Source organism: Protopterus annectens, chromosome 6.part0 (genome assembly GCF_019279795.1).
Source record: "Protopterus annectens isolate FY-2018-M chromosome 6.part0, PAN1.0, whole genome shotgun sequence".
Lineage (NCBI taxonomy): Eukaryota > Metazoa > Chordata > Ceratodontiformes > Protopteridae > Protopterus > Protopterus annectens.
In genome coordinates, this window is record NC_056737.1 from 1802259591 (window position 1) to 1802281911 (window position 22321).

The 22321-nt window shown below is 36.7% G+C and overlaps 1 protein-coding gene across 1 annotated transcript in view; it reads right to left on the minus strand.

Moving 5' to 3' along the window:
• Nucleotides 1-22321, minus strand: part of COL5A2 (collagen type V alpha 2 chain) — a 738909-nt gene that overhangs the window by 495285 nt on the left and 221303 nt on the right. Inside the window, exons 3-5 of the mRNA XM_044075160.1 lie at nucleotides 19188-19201; nucleotides 15651-15683; nucleotides 9081-9113 (exon numbers count right to left, since the gene is read on the minus strand). Coding sequence (XP_043931095.1) covers nucleotides 9081-9113; nucleotides 15651-15683; nucleotides 19188-19201 — 80 coding nt within the window. The remainder of the gene's footprint in view (nucleotides 1-9080; nucleotides 9114-15650; nucleotides 15684-19187; nucleotides 19202-22321) is intronic.

A 22321-nucleotide genomic window follows, 5' to 3' on the forward strand; every position in this document is an offset into this window, starting at 1 on the left:
CTGGATGCTATGCCTTTACTTATAAGCTGTGCCACATAGAAGGGCTTTGTCACCACTGTGGACACATGGCGGTCAAGGTTCAGGCTACTATATATCTATATACTTTCATCTCTCACCTTTAAGTACATTCTTAGTGCTATTAATGTTGAAATTTGCAAGGGTATTTGACTTCACAAAGGGTATGATTTTGCATTTAGTTTTTGGTCATGGCTGTGGCACCAATCATTTGTTTGAGATAGACCCTCACGTGATTGTCCCCAACTTGCAGTTGTCAGCAGACTTAGTCATCCAAAGGCCTTCTACATTAGCTTTGACTTCAGAGAAGTATATTTCAAACAGGAGTAGTCCCAGAACTGAGCCGTGTCAGACACCACTAGTAACTGGCCTCTTGCTGGATCTGGATTCACCCACTCTAACAGCATGTGTCCTGTTGGTGAGCCATTTGGCTATCCATCTGATGATGTAGTAATTTATGCCCAGTTTTGTTAGTTTGTTTATAATACCCAAGTGGGGAATTGTGTCAAATACCTTAGAAAGGTCAAGGTAGGAAATATGTACTGTTTTACCCTCGTCCATAACCCTAGTGACTTAATCAAAGACATGCAGCAGCTTGAGCAGGCATAACCATCCCTTAACAAAGCTGTAATGGGTTGGGTCCAGTGGCTGGAAGTTTCCTATGTTGTTATGTATCAGGTTCATAATTATTCTTTCCATTGCCTTGCTTATGTCAAATGTATGGATCCTTAATTTCCTGTTCCACTGATGGTTCTTCGTTTATGCAGTGTTTTGACTAATGCTGTCCTCTACTCCAAAGGGACAAGGCCAATCTGGAGTCTGGGGTCAAACAGAGATCCTAGTGGGCCTGACAGGTCTTGCTTTAAGCTATTTAAAAGGCATCCTAGGATATTGTCAGGACTCATTGAAGTCATAATTTTAGCTTTAGAGAGTGCAGTGGCAACCTATTTTTCGGTGATAACTGACAAGAGGAATGGGAGAGGGTATTTCTTGAGTGGTAACCAGAGGTAATGAGAAGGTGAAATTTGAGCTGAATTTATCGGACGACAGATTTACTAAATCTTCTGGCTAGGTAAAAGTGAGACTGCCAACAACTAATTCCGCACATTGTTGGGCATTGCCCCTAAGATTGCGGACATAATTGAAAAATGCCTTATGGTTATCCTGAGATTGGGAGGCTATATTTGCCTCATAATTTGCTTTTGAAGACTTGACTATTCCCCTTTTGCTTGTTTAGACTAATAAGAGAGATCCTCCTCTGTTGTGTACATTCTCTCTTACTGTCTAAATTCTAGACAGAATTTTCTTTTCTTTTTTTTTTTTTTTTTTGCTGCACAACCTATTTTATTTTTTGTGCAACCTAATTATACTAGAGGTCCATTAGGGTGGCTTATTTTTGCAGTTTGTCCTAAGCTTATTTCAGTCTGGTACTGCTGTTTCTATGCAGTTGTTTAAATGTTCATACAGGACTTTTGTGTATGTCTCTGCATAGGATTTTGTGTTTTCTGGGTTTGGGGTAGCGCGGAAACTAGCTATTCCATCACTTAATAGGAGGTAGTTTGTCTTAAAAAAGTTCTTAAAGGTTTTGGTGTTTGGTGGGGGGGTTAGTTTTATATTTATTTCAAGGGAGACCACTTTGTGATCTGATCTAACTAGTGAGGACAGCACACTCAGGGGTGCAACACTCTCTCATGTTTGAGAGCACCAGGTCTTGGATATTTGTACACCTAGAGAGAGTGCAGACTAGCTACTCCAGGGCATTTGCATTAACAAAGTCTAGAAGTCTGTCAGCCTGCATGTTAGTGGTCACGTAAGCTACCCAGTTAATGGAAGGGTGGTTGAAATCATCAGTGAGTATGGTATCGGGTTGAATGGTAATGATGCTAGTATACTCATGTATGCTGTATGGGTTTCCTGGTTCATGGTGGGGGACCTGGAGCTAGCAAGGATATGGCAATAGATTTCTCCTTTGGTTATTTGGATATGAAGTCGCTCAAACATATCATATTGTTTGACCAGTGGTTTGACCAGTGATGAGGTGTGCTTATCCTTTATGTAGATGGATACAATTCCACCCTTTGCCATTTCATGTGCAGTTGCTAATCAGAACATGTGAATGGCATTATAGCCATGCAATGCCAGGGTGCTTGGAATGGCTTTGAATAATGTTTCAGTAACTGCACAGTTGTTAATATTCTCCAGGTTGATGAGTGCTTCCAGGGAGTGTAGTTTCTTGTTGAGGCTCCTAGCATTGAGGAGTAATACCTTTAGCTTATTCTGAGCAGATTTTAGTATGTTGAAAGGCAATGGCTAAAACTGGCACTAGAGGGGTGGATAATGTTTTGGCCAATATCCAAAAGTGTAGCAGCGATAGTTGAAGATAATCCCTGGCAAAGCAGTGTGGTCTGTCAATCATGTTCTCCCAGGCTGACAAATACTGGACCCCTTTGGAATGACACTAGTAGCTAAGCCAATTATTAAAGTCAATTATTTTCTGTTGGTATTGTGGCAACATTCTTGGAGATGGTAGAATGTTGCTCATTGTTAGGCTCATACCTTCCTATGACACATATTCTGAGAGCTCAACTGTATCCTTCTTCATATAGTCCAAGAGGTACATCTCAGGTCATTTACGCCCACATTGACTATGTCTGTGTCACATTGATACTTAGGGTTTAGTGATCTGAGTGCTTGCATAACATGGTGAATCCTGGCCCCTGAAAGGTTACTAACTGCAACCTTTTCCTTATTGAGCCTGGTAAGACATCAGTGTGTCTCACAAAATGGAGTCTCCTATCGCCACAGTATTGGGTAGTATGGTGTTACGGCTTATGGGCTTGATAGTTGAGGCACAGTGAGATGTGGTTCTATGTGTTGTGGTGGGAGTTGTCTTGTTTGTATGCATGCTGAGTTTCTGAGGACTGCATCTGAGAGGCCTTTGAGGTTTGGGTAATTTACATGTGAGCACCTCCATATATGTGGATCTATGTGTCTGGTCCTTTGTAAGCATGATGAGTTTTGTGTGTGTGTGTGTCTGTCTGTCTGTGTGTCTGTGTGTGTGTGTGTGTGTGTGTGTGTGTGTGTGTGTGTGTGTGTGTGTGTGTTGATGACAACCTGTTTGGCATTTTTTTTGTGTCTGTATGTGAGAAACATGCCTCCATTGAAACTGTGTAACTGCATCTCTCACATACTGTATCTGTTTCAGAAAAGTGGTTGCCAGTGTACATAAGGCAATTGCTACATTGCCTCAGGATGCCCATATCCACAAAACTTCATGCAGAGATAACAGGAAAGTGCCTATCCGTGGTTGCAGGTTCTTAATATATGCTTTACAAAGGAAAAGAATGGGGTTTATTTTCAACTAGATGATGGAGTGCTTAGTTAGTATAATCTAAAGCTAGCCTATTTCACTGTGCTTCCCAGCATGCAACCAGTTGCTGTTTGAGCACTTGTAGTTCTGAGTGCTGCAATAATGTAATCTAGAACTATTTAAATGCAGCAATACTGCTCAGTGCACAAACTAATTGTTCCTTGAGCAGCATGGGAATGTGGAATATTTCAGAGGCAGTTTTTACATGAAAAGTATAGCTCTAAGCATCATAAAACTCATGTCATAACGGCCTGAACTACATCTTCCAGTCAACCACAATTGCAAATCATTCAGGATATTGCTGCAGACACCCATAGTAATGCTGTACATGTACTGCTCCTTTACCCACATAATCAAATGAAAAACTGCTTGTACTGGACACAAAACAGGACAGGAAAACACCAAACATCCAGTAACAATGGTTAATGCACCATGAGGCCATTAACCATTAAAAATAAATATATTTATTGTGCCTAACATGAACAGCCCTGAGCATAGCTGCAACTTTCTCCATTTGAACATGGCATCCAACCTTGCTCATGCCTGCAGCCTACTTATTATAATTGGAGATGGCAATTTTCTTGCTAGTGCTATAGCATGTACCATTTATACATATTCCATGTGTTGCCCAAGACAGTCATCAGCTACACACTACATCCTTTGTGTACTGCCTGATGGTCAGAAAAACAGTGGATAGTTCTGAAAGAATATGGAATGTGTTAACTGAAGTGTCCAAAGCAGAGAAGTTGCAGTTGGCCCCCACATACATCTTGACGAGATCTGAATAGGTCATCATAAGGTTTAGTTAGAAATTCAGTCCTGATGCCAAGACCACAGGATGTATTTTTCATTAAAGACATATGTTAAGATAGCAAATACAGAAACACCTCCTGGCTACAGACTGTAGTATTGATGCTTTGCTATTTCTGCAACTAAGGAAGTTACCAGCTTTGACATTTCTGACACTAGATGTTGCTGTGACTACACCACCCAAAGCTCAGGAAATTCTGAGGTTTGTGGAGAATAATTTTGTGAAAAAACACCTCCATAAAATTAAAAAGAACTCCAGCAGGTATATGTCCTTGCCTCACTCATTCTCATATCCCACTAGAATATCTATGATGTGGTCAAAGCTACCATGTTCACAAACTCATAAAGAGGCTTGGTGCTGATTACTTTGTGTTGTTATTTTTCCCCTTTTTTTGGGGGGGGGGCATTCTGCTGTCACACTGTAGTAGCTGATGTCTGTATCACAAAAACAGCAAGTTACAACAGATGAAAGGTAGAGACTATGCCATGATGAAGTAGTCTAACATTGGAGACGGACCTGCATTGTCAAAGATCACTGTCTACAGCTTATATTCTATAGGTAAGCAGAGTATGAAGGTCACTCAGAGCTTTTTGTACTGTGACAGATTCACTTCTAAATTTCGAAATCCCAAAACCTCGAACCTCTAAATCCTGACATTCAGAAGTTCGAGGTCTTGGAATCTCGAAACTAAAAACAAAAATCACCTAAAAGAAGAAGACCTCATACATCATGTTTTTGCAGGGGAGCAAGACCCCCTGCATCCCCACATCCCCTGCAACTTAAATATAACAACTCCAAGATTGGAGTATAGGGCAAAGAACTGTAAAGTTCCCATTCCGCACTATACGGTGATCTCCAGTGATACATTTGGAGATTCCAAGACTTCAAACTTCTGAACATTAGGATTTAGAGGTTCAAGGTTTTGTATTTTGAAATTTAGAAGTGAACCCACTGTGGCATACAACCACAATGACTAATACATAAGTATGACCCTCTCAACCTATATGTATGACATTACTAATAAAGTTTGCGCCATAATCTGTTATGTAGAAGAATATCTTGTTTAGTTGCATGTAGTGCTACACCAACAGCCTGTATCCCTGCTGCACGGTGTCGTGCACATTACTACTGACATCCCCTGAGATATGCTTTGCACGGTGTCGTGCACATTACTACTGACATCCCCTGAGATATGCTTTGCACTGTGTCGTGCACATTACTACTGACATCCCCTGAGATATGCTTTGCACGGTGTCGTGCACATTACTACTGACATCCCCTGAGATATGCTTTGCACTGTGTGCACATTACTACTGACATCCCCTGAGATATGCTTTGCACGGTGTCGTGCACATTACTACTGACATCCCCTGAGATATGCTTTGCACGGTGTCGTGCACATTACTACTGACATCCCCTGAGATATGCTTTGCACGGTGTCGTGCACATTACTACTGACATCCCCTGAGATATGCTTTGCACGGTGTCGTGCACATTACTACTGACATCCCCTGAGATATGCTTTGCACGGTGTCGTGCACATTACTACTGACATCCGCTGAGATATGCTTTGCACGGTGTCATGCACATTACTACTGACATCCCCTGAGATATGCTTTGCACGGTGTCGTGCACATTACTACTGACATCCCCAGAGATATGCTTTGCACGGTGTCGTGCACATTACTACTGACATCCCCTGAGATATGCTTTGCACGGTGTCGTGCACATTACTACTGACATCCCCTGAGATATGCTTTGCGGTGCGTGCACATTACTACTGACATCCCCTGAGATATGCTTTGCACGGTGTCGTGCACATTACTACTGACATCCCCTGAGATATGCTTTGCACGGTGTCGTGCACATTACTACTGACATCCCCTGAGATATGCTTTGCACGGTGTCGTGCACATTACTACTGACATCCCCTGAGATATGCTTTGCACGGTCGTGCATTACTACTGACATCCCTGAGATATGCTTTGCACGGTGTCGCACATTACTACTGACATCCTGAGATATGCTTTGCCACATTACTACTGACATCCCCTGAGATATGCTTTGCACGGTGTCGTGCACATTACTACTGACATCCCCTGAGATATGCTTTGCACGGTGTCGTTACATTACTACTGACATCCCTGAGATATGCTTTGCACATTACTACTGACATCCCCTGAGATATGCTTTGCACATTACTACTGACATCCCTGAGATATGCTTTGCACGGTGTCATGCACATTACTACTGACATCCCTGAGATATGCTTTGCACGGTGTCGTGCACATTACTACTGACATCCCCTGAGATATGCTTTGCACGGTGTCGTGCACATTACTACTGACATCCCCTGAGATATGCTTTGCACGGTGTCGTGCACATTACTACTGACATCCCCTGAGATATGCTTTGCACTGCACATTACTACTGACATCCTGAGATATGCTTTGCACTGTGTCGCACATTACTATGCTTTGCCACATTACTACTGACATCCCCTGAGATATGCTTTGCACGGTGTCGTGCACATTACTACTGACATCCCCTGAGATATGCTTTGCACTGTGTCGTGCACATTACTACTGACATCCCCTGAGATATGCTTGCAGTTCAGTTTTGTGAAAGTGCCTTAGTCTGTGTCTTTGGTGAGTTGCAGTGCTGTCCACTTCACAAGGATGTCTCTGCAGTCCTGCATCCATGCTTTTGATTCTGGCTAATTTGTTTCTGTTTGGTGAAGAACCATGCAATGACATTCTTCTATCCCTTATACCCCCCCATCTAAAAGACTTGGTGAGTAACCATGCAATGATATAACTCTATTTCTTATGCTCCCCATCTGAAAGACTTGGTGAGTAACCATGCAATGATATAATTCTATCCCTTATACTCCCCATCTTAAAGACTTGGTGAGTAACCATGCAATAATATAATTGTATCCCTTATACTCCCCATCTTAAAGACTTGGTGAGTAACCATGCAATGATATAATTATATCCCTTATACTCCCCATCTAAGAGACTTGGTGAGTAACCATGCAATGATATAATTCTATCCCTTATACTCCCCATCTTAAAGACTTGGTGAGTAACCATGCAGTGATATAATCCTATTCCTTATACTCCCCTTCTGAAAGACTTGGTGAGTAACCGTGCAGTGATATTCTTCTATCCCTTATACTCCCCATCTAAAAGACTTGGCAAGTAGCCATGCAATGATATAATTCTATCCTTTATACTCACCATCTGAAAGACTTGGTGAGGAACCATGCAATGATATACTTCTATCCCTTATACTCCCCATCTGAAAGACTTGGTGAGGAACCATGCAATGATATACTTCTGTTCCTTAAACTTCCCATCGGAAAGGCTCCTACAATATCTTAATACAATGAATTTGTACTTTTTTATTCAACAAAACGGTTAACAAATGTCATACTTAGTATATGTAATTTCTCTTAAGAAGTTTTAAAGGGTGGATCAAATTGTTTATTACAAATCCATGGTGCAATGTGTTCAAAATGATCTGATATCTGTGTTTTTTCATCTCTTCCTATGCTGTGTGGTCACCGGAACAGTTTACATAGTATTAAGGGTAACCTGCCCTTTCCTTAGAGTCACAGGCCACATTCCTCACTCCAGAAACTTCACAAATAAGAAAGCATTCTCTCCTTCTCATAAACAGACTGTTACATGGGCCAGCTTCAATAAACACCCGCAGAAAGCAATCTTTCCCTCACAAATTCAATATTTTCTGCTATCAGTTTTTCTATCAACATTGATACTGTTTGGCCAATAACTTCCAAGTCATTACTTTAACTTACATGCAAAAATCATAGCTGTGCTAATTTAAATATGTCAAAAACAACCTTTCTTTACTAATAAAAAAGGTGTCTTTCTAATTTATGGCAACAGCTGAAAATTGTGTTCCTCAACAAACAAAATGAACTCCTCAAATGCAATGTCCTTATATTAAAAACAGAAAATCCCCAAATTATATTTTAATTGTGGAAGGGTCAGAAGCCTGACTGCCTATTCTACATATAAAAGGACAATCACAGCAACTATTTCTTCATTATAGAAAATTTTGGGTCATAGCATCTCGAGACTGCCACAAGCTCCCTGATGTAAAAGTTATACTATAAATTACTTGTTTAATTTTGTACAAATAAATGATGTTTCATATATTAAGTCATTGAAAATATAAATTACTGACATTCAGACTGCCCATTACATATGACAATTGTGATTTTCAAAGTACAGGCCTTTAGTTTCTAACCTGAAAGCATATTTCACATGTGGTCACGTCTTCATGTGACTAGTTTGTCTTACTGTAGAATGATTCCTCTGAAATATTTCCTGATCCTTGGACTATTTTGTTTTACTACCCTGAGTCTTAACAACATTCAATGACTCACTGACCTTTACAGCTTCTGAAGAATATAAATAATCACTGTCCTGCTAAAAGCCAAGTGATGGTTTAATCACTGCTCTGCCAATGGCTAGTTGATGGCTTCTTACGTTCTTCCATTTTAGAAAATCTACATGCTTCATTTTCAGGAAAAGTAGGAGCAATTTCTTTGCATGTAGGTTTTAGGATAAATCAGAGATACCACAAGTTGCACTTCTGTTGTTTAAAAGTCAACGTTTTTTGCATTTTTCAGGCTCCAGACAATTAACCCTAAAAGTAAACTTTGCCAAGTGAGCCAAGTCAAACATATTTCAGCAGGAAAGGAAGTTGTGATGATTTTTTCTAATGTGACAGTGGCAGAAAATAGAATTAAATTTGCTAGCGATCTAGTGCTGCTGCTATTTTATTCATATTTGATCATTTTAAGTCTGTACTAAATACATCTAATCAACAGCAGAATAAATAGTTACTTACCATTGATCCAGGTCGTCCTCTTATTCCAGTTATCTAAACACAGAAGGAGAAGCCAATATCAGTCTGTATAGTATATTCATTCTGTATCATAAACCAGTTTATGCTTTCGAAAATGTGAAATAAACTGCATCTGTAAATAGCACTCATAAATATATAATTTTTTTCATTCAGTGTTCATCTAGGAAATCTGCAATATCATAATGGACACACATGTATAATGCATGTAGGATCATAAAATAATTTGCTACTCATCTTAAAATTGGTAAAAAAAATGAATAAGCTATTGAGCTCATCATATTTAAGTGCCCATGGTTTGATATTCTAAGCACAATCCAAAGTAGATCCCATTCTGAACTCATTGTCAAGTCTTATTACAGAGCATGCGCATGTCCCAGTAATATATGAAAACTAGGCTTTATTATCAGTAAGTCAGGAAAATTATCATCTCTTTATTACAGCAGACAAAACATATGCAAGCCTTACTAATATACTTAAAAACATTATTGGTGCTGTGCAGATCTTTTAAACAGATATTCATTTCAAACTATTGAATAGAAAGTATCTGCTTTCTAATAAACTAATAACCAAATTAAAACACTTTCTAAAAGAGACATACTTAGAAAGCCCAGTGGTATATGTACATCTAAAGCATAGTTCTCAATCTCTTGGCAGGACAAAGACTAAAATAACAGGGGACAAAGTCCCAAAAACAGGGACAGTTTTTAAATATTGCTCTTATAAACTTAGAATGTTACCAGAATAAAATCGTCATGCATTTTCTGAATGTAATTAAGTTTGAAACTTAATTGACTGCCATTATTTAGTGAACTCTCTCCTTACTGATATTCATGAAACTCCAGTAAATCGCAGACAGTTATAAGGCATGCCTAAATGGCATGCAGGAGTTACACATTTCATATATTTATTGCCTGCCAGAGCTACAAAAGGTGAGCATGGGTCTGACATGCTAGCTAGTCAGGTGCAAAAAGGACATTTCCCCCAAATTCAGCAGCAGCCCTCCCTGTAAACTCTTCAGTACTCTTGAGCCAAATGATTCTTGCCCCACCACAGCCATGTTTTCTGCAGCAGAGAATAACTCATGTGTGCCCTCTGCCAGAAGTCATATTAAAAGAGAATCATAGATAATACAAGGCAGATAGGTCATGTGGCCATGTACATCTTGATGGCATCATGCTTTAGACTTTGTCTCCTGAGAGAAGATGTAGTTGTCACATGCCAAATCTGTCGCTCCTATTTAATTCTTTATTTGCTGAAGCAGATGCAGATCTGGGGCATTTCCCTAATGTCCTACTGCAATTAATGAGTTTAACCCAAGCAATAAAATTAATAAATAAGCAAACATTCCAAAAACAAAACAAAACCTTCATACTGAAGAAAGAAGAAATTAGGAGATTTCATTCATTCTGGCAATATTACCTGATTACATACTAAATATCTGTGAACACTGACAGATCTTTAAATGCCATATTCTATACTAAGACCTTACATAAGCCATTTTCTAAATAAATGATTTTGTTTGTGAATTACAGTGAATATACTGCTAAGTGCAATTTGTTATATGAACTAATAGCATTGCATTGATAATATAAATAGAATGGTAACAATTAACAAAACTATGAGAACCTCATTATGTACCACATCATTTAAACTGAAACATGAAGCAAAATGACTATCCTAACATTGAACAAAAGAGGGGTTTGCCTCCACCTTCTTCTTATATGATAACTAAACCCCCATGCTTTTTGCTACTGCTGACTGGTGATATTATCTCTATAATTATTATTTTTCATCACTTGTTGATACTGGTATAATAATGCTGATTAATATATCTCTGTTTATTCGTCTCTGATTGAATTAATCTGGCAACCAACAAAATTCCTGCTTTTATGTATATATTCTGTACATGTTACTGTAATCACTATGTGTAAGACTGCATCTACTTTTGTACCAATTAATGTTTAAGATGTTCTGTATGTTCTTGTCACAGCTTTTCTCCATGGGCCTCCACTGAAAATGGGCTCTGTTAGGCCCAGTGGACTTTCCCGGTAAACAAATGCAATAAATAAAATAAATAAATAAATCATGATATATATATATATATATATATATATATATATATATATATATATATATATATATATATACATACATATATATATATATATATATATATATATATATATATATATATAAACATATATGCATATATAAATGTATGTGTGTATTATATTATATATATATATATATATATATAGAGAGAGAGAGAGAGAGAGATCAATATAGACAGAGATATATAGTTATTACTGGGAGCATTGTATTCCTTTAATTCAAACACAAATTAAAAATCCCATTGTACGGCATGAGGAGCTTCCATAGATCAAAACCAAATCCTTATCACTATAAATGCAAGGAGAGGAACTGAAATTTGCATGCACAAGTCCAAAGGAAATAAAAACAAATCACACTGCTTAACAGCACAAAAAACAAGGAAGCAGTAAATTATACTTTCAATGCTTTATCTGCAGAGTTTCAATACCTCCACATCCTCTGCAGTAAAATCTAGCAGTCAACTAAATTAGCATGTTTAAATAGGCTTAAGAGACATCTAATCAATTTATAGTACATGCCACTATACATGCTTTAGTAATAAAAACTATATATTTTTGTTTTATCATAAATGAGCAAGTCAGTGCTGGCTTAAGCCAAGATTGGGCCTGATTACAAGCTCAGCTCTGGCTTGTGTTCTGTCAAGTTAACAAGCTGAACCATTGTTTTTTTAAATGTCTTACAGTTACTTTCAATGAAAATCTACATTATAGTTTCACCTGCTTGCAAGAACTGCGGGTAATAGCAATCAAAATTATCACCATGCAACTGATAAATGAAAGTAGTCTTATTACTCCAAATTGAAAAGCATGTCTGACATGCAATTCAAACTTCTTTTTAAGACATTTATGTAACCTAATGTTAAATATTTAACATTAGACCAGAAGAGAGCAATCATTCTGCTGTCACTAATTAGCAGTCATTGCCTATGCAGGCTTGCTTTTTTGTGCATCATATCACACATTGTCTTTGCCATTAGTCTGTGCCAGAAGAATAGCTCTAAACTTCTTTCCTCAGTAATCAAAGGCAAAGACAATAAAAGAAAAACAATGAGAAACACAAATCCAAAAGGAGGATCAAGCTGTGAATATCGCTATAGTTCTAAGAGGATAATCAAACATATTTTGCATCAATGTACATTTTCTGAACAAATGTAAGTACAAAACTTCGGCTGATTCTCTGATTATTAACTCAAATAATTGATTTCAGATATTTAAATCCTTTGCAAATAATTTTTTTGCAAGTACAGGGTTACACCAACACAATTATACAAAATGACTGCCTTCTTGAATTCTATTTGTCACCCCACTTTTTTGCCTGAATATCAGCATTTTCTTGTTTTCTGGATGAGTCATGTGAAACATTATTAATTATTTTATTTATGTGCTGGGTAAGCAAACAGCATAAATAGTAAGTTATACCTCTCAATTTCTTTGCTCAAGAATTCTAGACACGGACAAAGCCAAAAATAATAGGTATACAAAGTCCCAAAATCATGGACAATTTTTAAACATTACTGTAATTTAATTAAAAAGTGAATAGAACAAAATGTTTTGTATCAATGTGTACTTTCCAAACAATAAGAATAAAACTCTAATGTCTGACATTGACTGCTTGTAATTCTCAATGATTTACCATAAAATCATTTTTTATAGAGACAAGGCAAAAATATGAGGCAAAATCAGGAACAACTGAGAGGTATGAGTAAGTGATGGGCAAATGTGTGTTTGTGTGCGTGTATGTGTGCGTGTGTGTGTGTGTGTGTGTGTGTGTGTGTGTGTGTGTGTGTGTGTGTGTGTGTGTGTGTGTGTGTGTGTGTAGGCTGGCATGGGGACTGCAGTATGTTTGTATGCAGTATGTATGTTGATGTAAATGTGTATTTGTGATTTGTGCCTTTGTGAGTGTATCTGTGTGTTTCTAGTATATGAGCCCTAGTTTGGCTCAAGCTTGGTTCTTTTTCAGAAATTCCAGGCTTGCTCACCTCTGTGTATGAATAAATGCTAAAACCATACCATGATTTGTTTACTTATTAACAGTATCAAAAATAATACAATAGTGAGACGTATTGGTAATAATGAGTAATTACATCAAAAGTGATTCCCATATTTTCACAAAAATTAAAAAAAAATGTATGCTGTCCTGTAATCTAAATCTCAAAAAAGACCACAATAGTTTTAAACAAGAAGTTCAGAAAGCAGAAGGAGATTTATTTTGTCTCAGACCTTATACCTGACACTATGGGTCTTAATGGCGGGATATGAAAATTTGAGTTAATTTTAGGAAAAAATATTGACCATCAATCAATTATTTCAATAATATCTGAATAATAATACATTCATTAGAAACACTTATTAAAAATAAAAAAAAGATTGACTTTGATTTTAAATTTGGTAATTGAATCATGCACCATTGTTTGATAATTACAATGTCTGAATAGGCTTCATTTTGGCTAAAAACATGAAATTAATAAAAAAAGCCATACAAGTGAAAAAAAAGCATACAAGTAAACAACTTTTTTAAATGAACACCTAATTAATTGATAGTACATGGCCCCATGGCCCTAGTCAAATACATATTTGTAATACACACACACATATATATATATATATATATATATATATATATATATATATATATATATATATATATATATATATTTGGTTCCACTTGAAAACATCGAAATTCTAAACCATCGAAATTCATATGGTCGAGACCATATCATCGAGTGTTTAGAACATCGATGTTGTCAAGGAGAAGAAAAAGGTGAGTAAAAATGGGGTAAAAGCTAGTATTTCTGCAGGGCAGCAAAATGCCCTGCACACTGTGTCTGTGAATGTGCCATCTCTGTGATGGCACTGCAGACAGGGTATGGGAAATCTCCCATTTAGTGCTTCTGCAAATAGCGCTAAAACAGAGATTTCCCTTTATCCCACTGTAGTGCGATCTCGGAGTTGGTATATTAAAGCTGGGGGTGTGTGAGGGGTGCAGGGGGGCAAAGCCCCCCTGCAAAAAACAGTTTTTAGAGTTTTTTTTTCTTTTTTATACATTGCCTTTGAATCTTCGATGGTTTGAAACTCGATGTTCTGGTCTCGATGATCAGAATTTCGATGTTTCAAGTTTTCAATGATTCAAAGTGGAACCATATATTTATATGTGTGTGTGTGTGTGTGTGTGTGTGTGTGTGTGTGTGTGTGTGTGTTTGGATTTATTTAAGTTTGTTGAATGGCACTAATATCAATGTGCATAATATCAAGGGCAATTGGTCTAACTTAAGCATATCGACATACTACTATGCATGTGCTGAGCATCATTCTCAGCACATATAAAAATGGAAAAACCAAAAATGAAACCTGTCCCTGCTAAATACATATACTAAGTCTGAGATTGCACAGCTCTTAAGGAAAGGGCAAATTCACAAACCTCAATCCTAATCGTCCAATCTGCTACTTTTGTGGACATGTGTTGACCATCTATATAGTCAACACAATTTGGTTGACAAAACAGATGTTGACCAAAGCACTATTCAACAAAAGTAGCAGAAAGCATCTATAGATAGATAGATAGATAGATAGATAGATAGATAGATAGATAGATATAGATATATACATAAATATGCATAATCTTATGGTTGCAATCTATAGGAGCAAACACTTAAAAGAGCAAATGTTCTTATCAGCATGCCAGCTGCTTTATATGCAAAATTGCTGTAAATGGAGAATTTCCCCTTCCTTACTTTTGTGTCATCTTGATGTTGGTATATATAGTTAGCAGGGAGTGTGCAATGGCCACACTGAATTTTTTTTTCTTCAAGATCACTTCTTTGTATTCCATCTTTTGAGCATTTGGTATTTCATGAGACAATTTTAGATATACACTATTGTGTGATTGATTTTCTCTGGATATCATTGACTCTGAGATGCACAAGTATGTAATTTCCTTTCCTGGGCATTCTGACAGAATACAAAATAAGCAGTAATTTTCAGTAATGATAACGTGTGTGGGATAATGACTTGCTAGAGCTGTGGATAAGCTATGGCAAACCAAACAATAACTAGTAATCATATCACATAAGTTAAAATAGCATAACATAGCTTGCTGTAGCCATGAGCTAAAGTATACCTTATAATTTTAGTACTATAATACACATCATCCTGTGTGTGTTTTATTTCACTTTGCTTGAATAAACTCTCTTTCTATTAGGAAATCCCTGACTACCAGTACAAAGAATACAACTATAAGCTAGTCATTTAGCACTTTACAACAATCTATGGCATTTTAGTGACATAACGTTACAGTTTACAGATTTTAGAACTGGGGTACACTGATCTATTCCAAAATTTGTAATTGAAGAACTTTTACATTGACTGTCATATATCCTCATAATAAATATTGAATAAGAAATACAGTATATTCAAAAATTGACATAAAAAGAACTTTACTTACAAAAGGAACTACTCCAGGTTCACCTTTCTGTCCCTAATAAAAAAAAATATCATGTTACACTGTGTTTAAAAGAGTCATTCATAGCTCAATATTCATGCACTATGAAAATGCTACAATATCTTGTTATTCACATGCATATTTTACAGATGGAAAAGAAGAACAGTATAAAAGTTGAGATGATTTGTGGGTGAGACTCTTCTACATAGCTTGCTCTGACTATGGTTTTAATACCTGTGTCATTTGTGTTTCTCCATACCCAGGCACCCCCCAAGTGTTTGCAGTCTAATAGATTTAAAAAAAATGTCTGCCTTCAGTGGGACATGACAATGAGCAGGCACATCTTGGAGCACATACACAACTTTCATGGAATGTGGAATGCCAACCAATCCTTGTAATACACAACTTCCATGGAATGTGGAATGCCAACCAATCCTTGTAATACACAACATCCATGGAATGTGGAATGCCAGCCAATCCTTGTAATGCACAACTTTCATGGAATGTGGAATGCCAACCAATCCTTGTAATACACAACTTTCATGGAATGTGGAATGCCAACCAATCCTTGTAATACACAACTTCCATGGAATGTGGAATGCCAACCAATCCTTGTAATATACAACTTCCATGGAATGTGGAATGCCAACCAATCCTTGTAATACACAACTTCCATGGAATGTGGAATGTTAACCAATCCTTGTAATATACAACTTCCATGGAATGTGGAACGCCAACCAGTCCTTGTAATACACAACTTTCATGGAATGTGGAAAGCTAAACAATCCTTGTAATACACAACTTCCATGGAATGTGGAATGCCAACCAATCCTTGTACTTTGTAACTTGTAATTTTACATCTTACACAAAAGCATTATTAGAGTTTACAAGTGGTAACTGCAAAATGCCAGTATCCGAGCATCTCCTTCATATGCTTTAGAGAGGATTCTAGCCTCAAAAGCTAAACTAATTATATTATTTTTTTATCTGAGCCCTCTGTAGGTCAGTAAATCAGAGTAAGCTAAATTCACTGAACCCAAATGTAAACAACAAATAATCATATGTAAGTAATGCTTTCTGCTTAATGATAACTTCACTGCAACATTTTGATCCATGTATAAACACATGTCAGAAATGGAATTCTGCATCATCTAAATTAATATTTCTGACATAAATTCACATTCTTCATGGGATGAGAATAATTTCTGTATGTCTCCAGTATTGCAGACCTCATAGTGTTCTGTTAGTGTTTCCATCACAGATGAATTTTATTCTACGCAATAACTTTGGGGTTACTGAGCTTGAAGGAGCTTTTCCTGTCAAAAGGCTGTTAAATTTTCAGTGCCTTTTTATGTAATCATTGACTGTTGTGATTCTTGATCAAATATGTGTCCATACTTAAATATTGATGAATTTAACAGTTGAGTCATGTAACCTTTGCCCTTGGATGAGGCATAAGGAGAAAAACTAAGGAGAATGTATTTAGTTAGTTGGTTACTGCAGCCACAGTTATGGCATGTACAGTCCACATTGCTTATCTAAATATGGTCTAATATATGAGATAACTCACACTGTCCTCTGCGAAATTCTAATCATGCAACCAAGAAAGGAGCAACATCTTTATTAAAGTCACAATATGATAAACATATTCTGATTTCCTTTAGCAAACTTGAGTAGTGTTATTGGCACTGTATATAGCTAGTTTACTTCATGCAGAAACTGCTATACCCATCATCTTTCATTATGTCATGATCGTAACAAAACTGAATTTTGTGACTGGCGATTTGTTTAGCTGCTTTTTGCATTTGTTAGAACATTTCTTAAGGCTATCAAGTAAACATGTTTATATTTGCTAATACTGCTGGTGATTTGTTCATCTTTGATGATCCCGAAGATCAGGTTGCAATTAATTTATTTACAATTAGTTAGAGACTTTCATTAATAGATACCTGAGCCAAGGGCAAGGGTTACTTCACTCTTAACTATTAAATTAATCAATATTTAGATATGGACAGATATTTGATCAAGAAACCACAGGGCAACCAATGTCCTGATCTTGCTTTCTGATAAGCATCCTTATTAAAAATCTTAACTGCCAAGAGCAGAAATAAGTTTCCAGCAGACAAAAATTCACTCTAATGTGCTACCATGATACCACAATGCTAGGTACTTTCCTTGAATCAGGGAGTCAAAAAACTACCACAGAAGCCATTATTTTGATTTAACCTACTGGCCGAGATTTTAAATGTATCCAGTAAATCTGGTGGCCTTAATGTTCTAATTTAGTTTTCAACCATTTTCTTTTACATGGCATTAGCACTATTTATGACATGCAAAAAACATGGATCTGCAGTTAATTCACTTCCACAGAAATCATTAATTATATGGGTGTGTTTAAAATGACTATAATGAAAAGATGATTTTAACTGGTAAGACGAAGATGGATGACTGCATGAAGTACAGTAGACCAAGAGATGCCATGTCTTACATGCTTTGTCTTACAGCCGAAGGATTCTTAAGCGTATATCCCAAAAGTATTCTTCTTCTTCTTTTGGATATGATTATGCCCATTTGAAAAGCCACACTTACCATAATATCATCCAAATGGTTCTTCTTCAGAATAATGAATATAATTCTGACTCTTTCTTAAATATACATATAGATGTAAACTGGAATTAATCTGAAGGAGTTTTCTGTTATTATGGGCTGGTGCAATCTCACTGTAGGAAAATGTAAGTAGAGGTAAGGGGGTGACCTGACCCAGTTTGGATTCATCAAGGGCATGTCCTGCTTGGTTAACTTGGTTGCTTTCATTTAAAAAAAAGTCACTGAGGCAAGTGATAAGGGCAATTCAGTGCACACTAATTATCTACACCTTGTATAGGTATTTAACACCATCCCACATGTAGACATCATAGATACATTCTCCCAACTAAATGTTAATCCCTCTGTAACTTGATGGAGATAAAATTAATTCACAAACAGAACACAGCAAATAAAGGTGGGTGGCTGCCCCTCCTCCAAATGACCTGTCACTAGTGGAGTGTCCTAGGGTTTAGTCCTTGCACCATTTCTCTCTGGCATTTACTTTTTGGAAGCCAAAGTTAATGTTATGAAATTGTATCATAATCTCCAGGGAACACCATTAATGGGGGCCATTGGTGCTAAACCAGAGGTCAATTTCTGGTTACCCATCCCTTCATCCAAGTTATGTTTGAATACAGTAAGAGAAGTAAAAATCATACTTTAAAGAAAATATGATACTGAAAGACAATGAGTTACATGACATTCTGAAATTTCAGTAATAAAATTCATTCACAGGTAGTAACTGCTGGCATTACCTTTCAACTAATTTGAACACAAAATCATCTCATTATACTTTTGTTCATCACTAATCATTTATAGACAAGCTGCCTTTACTTGTTTTAATTAAGAATTCCAAAACTAAATATAGAACATTATCAGTTGTGATGATTTATTATGTTTATGCCATGGTGTGAATTCATCAAGTATAGCAACATTTTTAAAATATCTGCTTACCTTTTGTGCTCTGTCTGAAATACAATAAAATACAGAACATTAGTTTAGATTTCCAAGAATAATGTATCTCAGGTTCAAATAATATTTTAATACATTTTATCAGTGGTTAATAACTACTTTCAGAAGTGATTTAATTTAATTTCCCCAGGAAAACATTTGATTCCAAAAAACAAACAAAAAAAAAAAAAAACCAGGTGTAATAAAATATTTAAAAAAAAAAACATTCAGAAATGTTATTCTTGAGCCTTGCATGGGACTTCACAAAACTGAAAATAAAGAAAAACACTAATAAATATTTTTTTTTTACCTCAAAGGGTAAACACAAGAGAATTTAGCTGGCAACAAAAGTGGTTTGACATATAGACTACACAGATTAAAGTATGACGTGCTGTATGTATTTATATGTGCATGTAGGCATACATATGGCTATTTATTTATTTATTTACTAAAACTTTGGATGACCAGCAAGTCCAGCTGGGCAGATTCTAGCTACAGATGAGGCATAAGGATAAAAATTACAGATAATATATTCAGTTAGTTAGCTGGTTACTGCAGCCATGGATAGGGTGTGTACAGTCCACATTGCTGATCTAAGCTGTGGCATGTACTTTGACACAATCTCCCATGCTGAGATTTTTGACAAATTCTTCCAATTCAACATTAAGCCATGCATAGTTTGCTGGACTGGTAATTGTCTATCTGACAAAACCCTTACCATTAAGATTGATGGTATTTGCTACAGATAGAAAAATGTCACAAATTGTGTCTCACAGGGCACTGTCCCAAAGTGACATATACTGAAAGCCTGAGTATTACTTAAGTTAATAAACTATGCCTTTGTAGCAGATTTCTTATTTATGTCTGTAGGCTACTGCAGAGTTTTACAATAGCATGGATGAACAGAGACCCACCAAAGCAGTTTTGTATTATGAACATCTGACTAGCTTCTTTAATGCTGATCTAAAATGGTGCTATGATATCTACCATTGGGTAGCTGGTCTTATAGTTGAACATTTTTCAGAACTATAGACTATGTAGTCTGCTGTTTTCAGATGAACAATGGAAACTTGTAAGAATTCTGGTAAGCTGATTTTTCCTAAGTGCTAGAGAGCAAAGAATTGTAAGATGCATGAAAGCTGGATATAAAGTACTGTCTGGGTAGGATTCAAGTTATGTGATGACTAGCAAGAAGCAGACAGAGACAGAACTAGAAACTGAACTGGAATTATATTGTTTTTTAAATAAATAGGATAAATATACCAACTCCATGATTTACATCACATATAATAGATGGATAAAGATATTAAACATTATTATAACAAAATAGAGAAAATGTAAGGACTTAAAGACAATGAATGTCTATTTCATCCAGCCACTTCAATTTCTAGTTTTGTTAATCTCATTTATTATAAAAATATGACATCACATCCAGGGCAAATGTTTCTTGTCATCTTGCCATGCTCATCACTGTCCAGTGCATGCTGGGACAATTTGACCATTAGTTATTTTGTGACCCTTATGCTTGTTTTTGTAAAATGCTGAATGAAAATTATTTTTGTCCAATGGTTTGAAGATTTTTTTTTTCATTTTTGATGGTAATCTGCATTCATCTGCATAAAGTGAAATGCATTCTGTGAAAACATTTAACATTTATTGAGTCTTGTGTAGCCTATTACAAAATTTGCGAAATGTGAAAGTATACAATATATTATGTGTATCTTTCATGCTTATATACCTGTTAACTGCAACTGCAAAATTGTATGCCTGATTTCTTTAGTTGCAGTGCCAGTGGCACAACAGGTAGCACACTTGCCTTTCATGCAGACGGCTGTGGGTTCTACTGCCACACCAGGTAGATCTATTGGTGACACTGCAGTGCAGTATAAGGAGGTGCTACATTTCTGATTGTGCCATCCTTCAGATAAGACATTAAACAAAGGCCCCATCTGCTTGTTGGTGGTAGCTCAGATGGATGCAAAAGTTCCCACAGCACCTATTAATTCAGTAGGTGAAGTTCCCTGATGCACTGGTCAAATTTTTCCTTCTAGTATAAATACCACCTCAGGTCTCCCCTGAAAAGAGTCTGCTAGCTAGTAGGACTAACCTGATTAACAAAGGATAACTAAAGTAAAATCAAGGCTGCAGTGCTGTAAATGAAATGCTCACAGTGTCAACTGTTATTGGACCCCTTCTTTTCTGACATAAGTCTGCTATCAGTTCTTTTTTACTGTATTTTACTGTCAGATGTGTTTACTGTGTCTTTGTGATATATGTGCCACAACCATACTAATGGCAGTGCCTCTGATATTCATTAGCATAATCTAGTTTCAGATACCTGTTGTAATTCTGGAAGTGATAACTGTGGTCTTCTAAATGGTGAAATTGTCATTCTGAAAATGAAGGCATACATTTTAAATTTAAGGATGTAGTATATTGCAGTATTCCCTCTATTTCAACATCTGAGACCTCGGTGTTAGTAAATATAGATGTTCAGCATTAGATAGTTGTAGCAGTACCTTGAGTTATTTGGGTCCCTCCCTCACTGACCAGACAGTTTACCAAAGCTAAATGATGCCTTCCACACTCTCTGTCTGTCCAGAGATCAAGGGGAGTTCCATATAAAAGAACAGTTAGAGCACCCAAGTACTCAAAGAGCTTTTTTGCTGCCAAAGTATGTTTATTTATTGTGCCCCAACTGTTAGTTGGCTAGCAATCTTTCAAGGCTGTTAGGAAAAACCTTCCACTATTTATTTTTTCTGAAGAAAATTTCTGTGTTTCTCACACTGAAATATTATATTTAATAGGAAATGCTTCTGTAAAAAGTTTCTGATTTTTGACTATTTTTTTCCTACAGGTTTTGTAGGTTTATGTCTCGAGGGCAGGATGCTATGCTTGTGGGGAACTGTCAGTGGTTTACTTTCCTCATAATTAAATGTTCTCTATCTACTATTTTCTGATTGTTCAGACTCTGATATCAACTTTTGAAGTCTCATTCTTGGCTTTACCTATGGAGCAGTTGCGGGTCTCTGTGTTTTTCCTTTCCCTGTCCACAAGAAAATAAAAGTTGTCGGGGAGTTTCTGGGTGTCAGCCTACTACTGTTGTGCATCAGCCACTGGTCGGTGACTGTATTATG